We start from the raw sequence: 12,392 nt of genomic DNA, 5'->3' as shown, positions 1-12,392 counted from the left end.
GAATTGAACCTTAGACCTTCGGATGTCATATCCCAAACCTAACTCAACAAGTTCAAAACACTATAAAGGTGTTCGATAGATTAATAGTGTGGTGAATTGAATCTTGGACCTTCGGATGTCACACTCCAAACCTAGCTCAACGAGTTCAAAACACTATCAAGGTGGGCAACTAGTCTGAACAGAAAAAAGAATGTTTTTCATGATGATGTGAATTAGATTATCAAGTAATCAAACAATTGAGATTGAATTATTTGGCACTTTAGAAGCGAAGAAAATTCTCAGTTTGCTTCAGATATAAATTTTCTTTTGCTTCTTTCAGTCCAACTAAATCTAATAAAGAGGAGGCAAATAATATTCAATCAAGAAGAGCGTAGGCACTTGAAATTCTACTAGAAGTTATTGACACCGAGTAACATAGGGCATTTTACTATGGTAGCTTATTGTGGACTAATAATCTATCCCTTTTCATCGGTAATGAGATATTGTGTAAGAAATGGAAGGTAGATTCAGATGTAGTCCATTCGAGTTAATTTTTACAAATCTGGAAGGATTAACAATGGCAAAGTAGTATTACTGAAGTTGCTTGGATGGTTGTCACCATTTACAGATGCTGTTATAAGTGCCATAGAATGCCAAATTGGAACTGTCCTCGTTTGAATTGCAAATTACTCAAAGCTAATTCTTCCCCACTTACTAGTGGGATTTGTGGAAGAAATGACGGTCATCTACGAAATGTGTTATAATCTGCATTACTAGAGTTGTCCAAATTTCTATTTTCCAACTCTCAAAATGTCCAACATCTTTTGTAAACTTGCCTTGGTGGAAAATGAAAAAATTCCAAACTAGTCCATAGTGATGTCTAGGGGCTACCACCTCTCACATTAGTATATACTTTTCTTTTCCATTGATCTTTGTTGATCATTTCACCAGATTACATGGTTGTATCTGTTACAAAATAAATCAAAAGTATTTGCTATATCTTAGCATTTTAAAGCCATTATGGAAACAAAATTTTCATTTTAACTTAAAATCCTAAGTGAAAGTGGAGATGAATATACTTCAACTAAAAATGTTGTACTGAGTACATAAAACTTCCACTTTTGGTGGGTTTGGAAGAGGTTATGGTACGTAATCTTACTCCTCCTAATTTTCTTTTTTGGAGGGGTTGATTCCTAGCTTGAACTTGCGACCTATCACTTTTGGTGGAAGGCATTTGCAATTGCACCAAGGCCTGGCCTCTAGGTGAATGTACTAAAACTAAATTTGATAAATTTTGTACTTCACAGGGTATAATCCATCAGTGTTATTTTCTCGATTTTTTTGGCAATTGGCACATTTTTGCTAACATTTTTGTTATGTAGCTCAAAAAGCAAACATATTAGATAAGTAGCATCTTGTGTCTTTAGCGACTCAAGTTCAATGAAGAAACTCGAATTCAAGACTCGAGTCCTAAGTGGTGGCAATTTGATGTGGATTAAAATATCCACATGGAACTTGAGTCTTAAAAACTAGACTTCCTTAAAGACCAAATTTCAATTCCTCACCAGCAAAACCAAACCCAACAAAAAACAAATCTGTGAATGTCTCACCTGCCAACCCAAACCCAACAAGCACGCCGCCACCTCATCCCGATTGGAACCTGCAAATCCAAACCCAACAAACGCACCACCACCTCATCCCGATCAGAACCTGCTAAGAGAGGGGGAAAGTTCATGGGTTTTGATCTAGCGTTTTGACCAAAACAGATAGGGAATGGGGACAAAGTGAGAAAGAACCACCTCGATGGTGAGCTTTATCCTTGGAGGCCTAGTTTGGGCTTGATCTATAGATATAGCTAGAGAGAAGAAGAGAGGTTCAGAGAGAGAAGAACAAGAAGAAATTTTCATGTCAGTTTCTTGATTTTTTTTCTTGGTTTTCTTTTGAGGAAAGACTCAAATTCCACGTGGAATTTTTCCACATTAGCTTTGCCACCACTTGGAACTTGACTTTTAGAGACTTGAGTTCCTTCACTGAACTTGAGTCTCTAAGACTTGAAATGCTACTTAACTAATATATTTGCCTTTTGAGCTACATACCAAAAATGTTAGCAAAAATATGCCAAATGCCGCAAAAATCCATTCTTTTCCACACACACACCCTAACAAAATGGGGTAATTGAAAGAAAACATGTCATTTCATGGAAACTTCCATAACATACATTAAATAAGGTCCAAAATAATGCTCATTCAAAGATTCAAGTGTTTTTTATAATCAAATAATACACATTCTTAACATCATTATTACACAACAAAGAGGTTTATAATATCTCATTACATAAGAAAAACCCAATCAATTTAGGATGAATGAGAGTTTAGCCTATAAGGACCAAATTTTAATTATCAAATCAAGAAAAAATAATTATGATGAATCAAGTCAATAACTTAAATTGTTCAACTAGCTTAGTTTAACTTGACTTTGACAACTTCCTTATCATTGGGTTCAAATTTCTCATAGTAATGACATCAAATCAAACAATCAAATTTGAATTTCATATTTTAACAACAAAAAGTTTTAAATAAAAAAAGACAAAGAAAAAAGTTCATGTTTTGTTCACGTATCAGAAGAAAATACCATATCAGCCAAAAGTTAGTGAAACAGATTGAAATTTAGGTCGAGGTGGGGGATGATTCATCCCGATAAATAACTTGAACAAAATGGAATTGATAATTTTTCTTCTGCATGGACTTTTTGGTGGGTCTCTAACTCTATTCAAACACAAAAAGAAGGAAAATAGTGGAGTATCACAAATACAACCAAGTTTGACTAATCCAACTAATTCAAAACTAATAAGTCCTTAAATATTTTAAAATTAATTATTGGGAATGGCACTGGAAGCTTACAGCAGGCAATTCTCTCTCTTTAAATCATTTACCCCAAGGTCTAGTTGATGACTATAATAAGTTCCAAGCAAATGATGACAAAATTTGAGTCTGTTTCTAGCTAGAACGGCATTAGAGAAAGAAGAAAGGAGACTAGAGGAGGAAGAGGAACAGAAATATGCTAAGAGCACAATGGAGGAATTGATGAGGCTGTGTGTAAAATGCACCAACATAACCTGTTAGGAAGGTGGTTTAAATGGCTGCTTTTACAAAAATCATGGGTTGCCCTAGGCTGATCAAGTTACTCATTGCTCTTGGAGTTACTGATCCTATCAAGCAGCTTGATTTCTTCTGCTGCTGTCACAACTTCAAGATGATAAAAAAAGAAGTAACTTACCACTAAAGGTTCTATTGCATTTTGTCACTAGCAGAGAAGCATAAATTGACCAACAGCCCAACAAAATTATATTAATCAACAAACCTCAAGAGAAATTTTTTAATGAATAATTAATTTTTATTGATCAAAACACTAGAAGATAAAACTTTAAACAAAGCATGACATACAACCAACAGCCCAGTAACAATACTTAAAACAACCCTGTCTGCCACCAAAGTACAAATAGCTACATTTGCAACTACACTAAACAAGCCCGACGAGGCACTCAAACATTACAACAGTGCAAGTGTGCAACTCTATCATAGTGGGTTTTGAAATATTTAGAAGGTAGGTTGGATTTGAGGGTGGATAAAATGAAGACGGCAATTCATAGTGCAGTATCTGAGAATATTAGTTTTCTAGGTATGGAACTACAGGCAGTTCCACCTTCAGTTTTGCATCCTCCCATGACGGAGAAAGCAATTAGGGCACGGAAGAAGTACCTTAGGCAGAAGGAAGTTAGAGCTTTAGAATTTAAAAATGCTAGAGAGAGGAATAGAAAGATACTGGGGATGAAGATATTGCAGCATGTTTTTAAGAAGTTGAAGCAAAGTGATGGGTTTAAATTTGACTTTCAAATTGAAAATGAGGTTCGAGAAATCCTCAGAACTCGGACTGATGAAGTGGTCCAAGATTTCTTGGGTTCCTTGGAAGAGCGTTGGGAATGGCATCGGATGCTCAGAGCAGGTGATTTTCTCTCTTTAAGGCACATTAGAGATCAATTACCCCAAGAGCTGGTTGATGCTTATGATAAGTTCCAAGAGCAAGTTGACAAGTATTTGAGTCCGGTCCAATCTAGAAAGGCTTTAGAGAAAGAAGAAAAGAGAGTGGAGGAGGAAGAGGAACGGAAATATGCCAAGAGAACGGTTGAGGATTTGACGAGGCTGTGTATGAAAGTTGTTGCACCAATAAAACTTGTTAGGAAGGCAGTTAAGATGGCTGGTTTTACAAATAACATGGGTCGCCCTAGGCCGATTAAGTTACTCATTGCTCTTGAAGATACTGATATTATCAAGTGGTATGCAGGTGTAGGGAGAAGGTGGCTTGATTTCTTCTGCTGCTGTCACAACTTCAAGATGGTTAAAACTGTAGTAACTTATCACTTAAGGTTCTCTTTCATTTTGACACTAGCAGAGAAGCATGAATCAACCAAACGTGAAGCCATTAAGCATTACACTAAAGATTTGAAGGTCTCTGATTTGAACGGGAACGAGGAAGCGTTCTTCCCCACAGAAAGAGAGGTTAAAATGATGGGAGATCAAAATCTTTCGGATCCAAGGCCTGTTGATGGTGCTTTATCTTTGGCTTTGATCAGGTTGGCTTCTGATGAGCCCTCATGTTCCTGTATCGCTCATTTCTGTGAAAGTATGGATACTATTTTTTATCGGGTATGGTTACTGCAAAACCGTTTGAATGTGAACCCATCTGTTGAGGACAAGTGGGTCCCAGGGATGGGTGCAATTCATGAAAGTCTCAATCGGAAATGCCTCCCTCTCTGTTCAAATCACATAAATGATTTATATATTGGGAAAATCACTCTGCAAGACATTGACTGCACTTTGTTTGTGGATGTGGACTGAATATTTCATGTTCTGCTACAGTTCTCTATGTAATTGGCATTGGTTCTAGAGGCTGCTGATGTTCTGAACCTTGTTCAAGAAATTCTTGTGTTTTTCTTTTCTAAAATGAAGCCAGGTAGGTGATGCATAAATTTTTTGCGTTTTTATTGATTTGCTTTGCTACTTATGTCATTGTCATTTGTGGTGATGAATCCTAGTGTAAGTTTATTATAAGAACATTATAGGGAAGCTTATTTCAGCAGTCATTATCTAAAACTTCTCCAGGATTTTGGATGGTTATTTCGTAAATTCTCCAGGTTTTTGCAAAAGGTGTCTTGTTTTACCAACCCCGAGCATTTGATTTATCTAATAGCTCAGTATATTGTGGTGGATACATTGGATAGGATTACAAAAACCATTTTGTCCAAGAAAATTCTGTCCTCATGCGTTGCTTAAGTATCCTTTCAATATGATAATTTTTGTCTTTCCTTAAATTGTCTTCTTGGTGCCTTCTTACCTTCTTCTATGTAAGTATCTCATGTTGACATGCCAAATTTATTCTACAACATTGTGACTGTCATACTCTCGACACCTGCAGTTTAATCCTAAATTTGTTTGCTTTATACACAGACTCTTGGGTCTTCACAATGGATAAAATACATAAATAATTTCACTCTTTTTATTTTTTGTTTGTAAGTTACACAATAATTAAAAGATTTCCTCTGTCTTTTCTGGTGAAAAAGCTAGTTACTCCTTTAACTAAGGGGACCATTTGTTCATTTCCGTAAGCTTCTTTTGTTTTAATGGGAAATAGGACTGGTAAAACCTTTGTCTCATTGAAGCTTCTTTCCCATAAGTTACCCATTTTTTGTTGACCCGCAAGAAATGCATTTCTGGAGATATATCTTTATGTCTTTTTTTTTTTTTTAATAATTTTTTTTCTCACGCATTTCTGGAGATACATCTGTCTTTTTTTATAATTTTTTTTCTCACGTTTTGAGTGAACAGCACTAAATGCAGTTTAGTGCTGAAGTTTCTTTGGTTTTTTTTGTTTGTTCATTGAAACATCACTCAATGCTGCCGAAGTTACAACTTTGCAGTTTCGATCTTTAGCTCTTTTAAGTTGTTTGTTCATTGAAACATCACTCTTTTATTATTTCACTACGGATGCTCGTTGGGCCGTCCCCTAAGAGCACATATAGCGGACCCTAACTAATCTGTCGAGGATCCATAGCCAACCCCCAAATTTTAGGAATAACGCTTTGTTTGTTGTATCTCTTACTATTGATCTTTCTGGATTTATTTTAATTAAAACTAGAAAACCTGTTCTCCCAACTCTTCTCATGCTTGATGGTAGGTACACGTTGAGAGATGTTCTCAAGTACTGTAGGGATAAAAAATGAGCCAAGCTGCTCACAAGCAGCTTGATCAAAGTTTGCCTGGCCTGTTTGTTAAGCAAGATGACCTGAGCTTGAAATATGTTCTGAGATTAAGCATCATTATGCTGAGCTTGTCAGCTCATGATCTGGCTTTGATAGAAGGTCTCCATCATAGATCTAATCTGAGGGAATATTCTTCTTATCAAACTGATCTGAGTCTTTCATTTTGGGAATCAAGCACAGATAGCACATCCTTCTCAATTTATCTGTTTTTTTTATTATTATTTTTTATCTGCGGGATTGAAGAACCGCATAAAAAATGCTATGGGCTTTTCATGTGTAAGGCGGATTTTGCCCTCTTTGGTTCCCTAATTGCAAACAAGAGATGAAAAAAGTAGCCATTCCTGTCATAACAAGCCATACTTCCCTATTAGCAGCTGTAGGTCCCACATGGGAGAGCACATAATGAAAGCCTTTTTTGAGACAATAAAAAAAGGCCATCTCAGATGTTGCTTTCTAGCTCTGCATTAAGCTTACCATTGATGTAGAGCCCGTCAACTTTTGAAGTTTAAAAACTCATAGTTAAACGAGACATTTAGTAGTTTTTTTGGAGCTTGCAATCAGCTTGGAAGACAGTCGAGTATAGCATGAGCTGAGCTCCAACCAGAATATTGAAACTAGAATCAAGCTCGAGGCAATCTTGAGTTCTAGAAATTATTTGCAAGAGTTGAGTCTGAGTGGTAGGAAGTTGGGCATAGTTTGGTTTGTTTGCACTCCTAACTGTATGATTGGCTAACCAAAGGTGTGCGAGTTTAAATCTTATTCACAATAATTTTGTACAAAAATTAGGAAGGGTAGTGTATGTGTATATTCTTGCATTGACTTGACAATTAATTTTCATTTTTCTTTCATGATTGTTGTTTATTGTATATACCTCTTTTGCTTTTAGAGTTTAATCTATGTTTGGAACTTTTGAAAAAGGCAATATACTTTTTTCCCCTTATTATTTATTAAATATTTTTTGCTGTCATTATTTAACACCTGTTTCCTTTTAAACTGGTCTTTGTGGTTGTTTGTTGTAGGAATGGCTGCCTTGGGACTGTGTGAAAGTGTTCTGTATAGGCTGCTTACAGGGAATAAGAGGCCATCTTTGAATCAGAGGTACTGGATTTCAAGGCTTTATGTAAAAATTGGATATTTTTGGAGGGAAAGTGTTGATCGTTTTGTGACAAAGCAGGCTGAACTTTTGGCAGTCTGACCATAAACAGGCTGAAGAAGATTTTGTTACTAATGAAGTGTTATGTTTTGTGGGCTTTTGAGGCTTGAATGTTGGTGAGCAAGAAAGAATGACATTGTTTCATTGATTGGCTGTTGCAATAACAAGTTCAATGGGTGTGAGGAGAACGGTTTTGAAGGTGGTAGGTAGTTTCAGAGAAAAGTTAGATGATAAATTGTACTGTGCACGGAAAATGGTTCTAAGCAATGAGATGGATTAGAGGATGATTTAACGAGCTAATTAAGATTAGATTTTTCATTTTTCATTTTTCATTTTTCATTTTTCATTTTTCATTTTTTTTTCCGAGATGCCTAATATCTCTCTCTCTCTCTCTCTCTCCGCCTTTTGTTTTTTAAAATAAGGAAATGGTGTTTCAGCTTTTAACCAAACTATTCTATTTCTTGTCCATTAGACATCTTGAAATCTTCATGTACTAATAGCGTGGTGAATTGAACTTTGGACCTATAGGTTTTTGTCACACCCTATATAGAAAAAAGAATGGTTGTCATGATGTTGTGAATTAGATTATCAAGTAATTAAACAGTATAGATTGAATTATTTGGCAATTTCGAAGGACAAGAAAATTCATAGTTTTCTTCATATACGAGTTCTTTAGTTTCTTTTCTTTAGGTGGATAAAGTGTCGAATTTCAAACCACAAATATGTAACTTAAATTTCAGCCAAATCACAGGTAAGTTGTAATTTGCCCTATTTATATATGTGTGTGTACATTGTGTAGTATGACATAGGAAATGATAAAAAGTCGACGAGTTTGCATGACAAAGCTTTCCACATATTCATTCACTATAATGTTGACAAATCTTTAGTAACAGGCTAGGAGGAATCTTCATAGTATAAATCAAAATTATTAGGAGAAAAATGGACAATTTATTAGACTAACTGACTAAGATACCAGATATAATAGAGAAAATTATGTTAGCTTCATTCTTCAAGCAGTCAACTCCCAAAACAAGGATAATAGTTGCTGATATATAATAACATTAAATATTCCTTCAAACAAATAACATTTAGTAAAATTCCCATTTGTAATTTTTTAAGCAGGAAAGCTCCAGCATTGAATATGACAGTATATGTTACAAAGATGATTATGACAGTATATGTTATAAAGATGATTAGCAAAGCAGACAAATTGGAACTTGCAGTTGAAATCGAATCTTAGTGAAAAAGTGGACACCTTGTTTAGGCAACTTAAAAAAACATTAAGAAAAAAACCATACACACTAACAAGTCATAGGAAAAATAAAATAATTATTAATAGAAAGTGACTTAAAATGTTAGTTTCAGGCTGTTTTTGGGAGGGGGGGGGGGGGTGGAAAGTATGACTAAATGCACTATAAAACCAAATTACTGATATTTTTTCTAATTAGAAAATTCATAAAATCCATGCCATTGGTGACTTCAAATTTAACTGTAGGATGAATCTTTTTTTTTTTTTTTTTTTAAAATGACAAACAAAAGCAGTATTAAATGCTAATTACATAGCCAGACTTACCACTGGAGAAAAGGAAACACGTGTAAACAAAAGAGGGGTATGAAAAACAATTTTCCCTTTGAGCATATTCAACTACCCCATGTCTAAAATGCGTACCACCACCTAGGAACCACCTGAGCCAATTCTTCTCATGCACCCAAATTTGTCAAGTTGCGTATGAATCACATTGCTTCACCACACAATCCCAGCTACTTGGCCATTTATGGGTTTCGTATAATCTTTGAAAAAATCAAGCAAAACAAGTGTTTCAGGTGGTCCTTTCTGCCAACTGCATATTAAAATTAAGCTCACCTCTCATTCAGCCCCCTCCTATTTGAACATGTGGATACCAAATCTAAACCAGGATAATGTCTCTACTTGGGTATTAGAATGCAACACTCAATTGATAAATTTAGCCAAATACTACCATACAAACTCCTGTATCATCTGACTTAAACATGCCAATATCTCATAAATCTCCTCTATTTGATGGTGTCATCTTCTGCAAAAACAAATCCATGGATCATCCCTTTAGCCTCAATGCAACTCCACCCTGGTTTCTTCTTCAGATACTCTCATTCATTACCCTTTCTACTTCTTCAACTTCATTCCATTGTCCAAAACTTGCCTGTAGATTACTCAACAGAGTATGATACCCAATATTATCAGGTTCCAATTCCAAAAGCCTTTGTACCGTATATTCCCAGAGTTTTATGTCTTCATGAACTCTACAAGCCGCAAGAAGAGAACCCCAAATCCTACCATCAAGAAAATCACCATTTTCAATATTAAGGCTAAGGCATTTTTAAGTTTTCCATATCGACCCAAAAGATCCGCAATGCAAGAGTAATGATCCAAACTAGATTGAATACCAAACATGCATTTCATGAAACTATAAACTTCACGCCCTTCATTGACAAGACAGAGTAATTCCAACCCCCCCCCCCCCCCCCCCACCAAAACAGCATTAGACCAAAAGGTTTTTGGGCTTCAAAACCAAGCCCATGAGTTCCAGAGCCTTCGATCATTGTTATCTAGGCTACAAAATCTTTGACCAATATATTATTAAAACACATTCTAGCCATGAAATGTTTCTGCATCTTACATACATGTTTAAGATAGAGTTTTCCAGGTGCTAAGTTTCTTCCATAGATCTGTAAAATAAGATCCTTATAAAGTAGCCATGGATTGCCTTACCCAATTGCAGTGCTCCCAGTTGGGTATATGCATTTGTTAGAATTATGATTAAGTGATTAAATTCATTATTTCCTAATAGTTTAAGCTGTTCAAACAATTAGTAATTTAACATGGTATTAAAGTAGAGAACTTGAGTTTAATCCCTAACTTTACTCTACCTCCCATTTAAAATGTTAAAAATCCCACGTGTTAGGCACACACTTATTAAGGGGAAGTTTAACAAAATCAAGAATGCTTCTCAAAATCTCAACCCCAGGCTCAAAATTTGCAGCCTGCATTTGAACAAACAAATTTATGGCATCCTTAATATATCCATTTTGAATGAAACCTGACATCATAGCACCACATGTAACATTGTTTTTTTTGGGAATTTCTCTAAAAAATCAAGCCAATTCCTCTATTTTCCCACACTTGGCATAAAAATCCAACAAAGAAGTCAGCAACACTCATCACAAAAGCCAGTTTTATTGACTAGACAATGTATCTGTTCACCTTGAAAAAGATCTCTAGACTTCGCAATTGCTGATATAAGTATTGTTAGTCTCAATGCTGAGTGCAGCACTACCCTGCATTTCACTAAACTTATTCACTAACTTTTCAATATCCTCTTTCATGGAATAAAAGGAAATCAAATTATTCCAGGAAACATCATCCTTTCTGTCAATCTTTCTGGAAAAGGATTTAAACTTCTTAAATACTACCTGTCCTAGTATACAATTTCAAAACTGAATTTTGCACCGACCCATCTGTTACTAACCCACGCTTGATTGCATAACCATGAAGTTGGCTCCCATAAATCAAACTTTTACTGACATAACAAGCCTGCAGCATTACCATCATAGTCACTGAATTCAAAAGAGACTTTACCACCATTTCCCGGAACTAATCAAAAGCATTACCAACACTTCCCGCACAAACATGCCCTGAAATCATGGACATCCAAGAAGGCAAATCTCTCCGTGACAATTCATCAAACAATTTACGTGCATAGACTACACACCCGCATTTCACATAAACTTCAATCATTGTATTGCAAAAATATACATCAAATCCAAAACCCATTTTGGTTTAAAGTTAAACACAATGGACCATCTCTCCATATATTACATCACTCTGAAGCAATGATTTACTATCGGAAACTTGAAACTATCATCAGCAACACCAAGAAGTCTCATTGTATAATATAACAAGAAAGTCGAATCAGAAAGACCCAAATCAAGATGGGACTTAACGATCAAATCATGGGGGGCTCCACTTGGAGATCAGGGGGTCCCCTGAACTGGCCAAATATATATAGTTTTTTTTTTTTTTTTTTTTGACCAACGTAAAATAAAATTTTGAACACTTGATCCTAGATTTTTTTTATTTTTTATTTTTTTTATTTTTTAGACTAGGTAAAATAAGTTTGAATATAATTTTCTTAACAATATCTTGACATTTTTAAACACAATAAAGCCCAATAACAAATCAATTTGATCAAAAATCTAGAAGAAAAAAAAAAATCTAACAACATAAGTGGAAATATGTCAATCTTAATTTCTTAAACCTTAGAAAAAGCCCATTTAAATCTAAACAAATTTAAAATAAATCAATCAAATGGGAGATCAATGGATGAATGATTGCTTGCCTATATACATTAAAAAATATGTAACTCGTAAGATTGATAATAAATAAATCATGTAATGATTTCAAAATATGAAACATCATAGAAAGTAATTGTAAACCTTTATTTATTTAGGTATTTTGTGTTTTGTGATGTCGATATATTCAATATCTCTTTTATTTTAAATTTTGTATAATTTATGTTTCTTATTTATCCCCTTAAAAGATAATCTTAGAGCCACCATTGGATCAAATTCCATATTCTTCAAAGGTGTTAAGTACCCAGACGACGATGTGAAGGTCATGGAAGTGGGCGTAGAAGCTCATGAGCTTTGAGGCAACAAAGATGAGGAAACAGACTTTTTGAGACAATGAGAGAAGAATGAGCTTGTCTCAAAGTTTGAAGGTCCTTGCATGAATGAAATAGCCATGAAGGGAGAGAAGAGAAGTGAAGATGATGAAAGATATGACGGAGAAGCGGGGAAATATTGAAGTTGAAGATTATTGAACAAACAAAGGCGTGTTCTATTGTTGTCTCTTCGGCATGTTTGGTAGATTATGAATAGGAATATGTATTACAAAGAATACAAGAC

The 12,392-nt window shown here is 35.1% G+C and overlaps 1 protein-coding gene and 2 pseudogenes across 1 annotated transcript; 2 read left to right on the top strand and 1 right to left on the bottom strand.

Moving 5' to 3' along the window:
• Positions 1-7,777, top strand: part of LOC126693564 (pentatricopeptide repeat-containing protein At4g35130, chloroplastic-like) — a 46,541-nt pseudogene extending 38,764 nt beyond the window's left edge.
• LOC126691463 (nuclear intron maturase 3, mitochondrial-like) lies at positions 3,609-4,874 on the top strand. The gene has a single exon (XM_050386507.1). It carries the CDS (start codon positions 3,609-3,611, stop codon positions 4,872-4,874), a length of 1,266 nt encoding a protein of 421 aa, XP_050242464.1.
• A 1,492-nt stretch (positions 7,778-9,269) lies between the features above and the next one.
• Positions 9,270-11,459, bottom strand: LOC126691462 (pentatricopeptide repeat-containing protein At4g35130, chloroplastic-like; annotated as a pseudogene).
• Positions 11,460-12,392: the final 933 nt, after the last annotated feature.

The sequence above is a fragment of the Quercus robur genome, chromosome 7, assembly GCF_932294415.1.
Source record: "Quercus robur chromosome 7, dhQueRobu3.1, whole genome shotgun sequence".
NCBI classification, from domain to species: Eukaryota; Viridiplantae; Streptophyta; class Magnoliopsida; order Fagales; family Fagaceae; genus Quercus; species Quercus robur.
The sequence above is the reverse complement of the archived record's forward strand: the minus strand, read 5'-3'. Positions and strand labels throughout refer to the sequence as shown.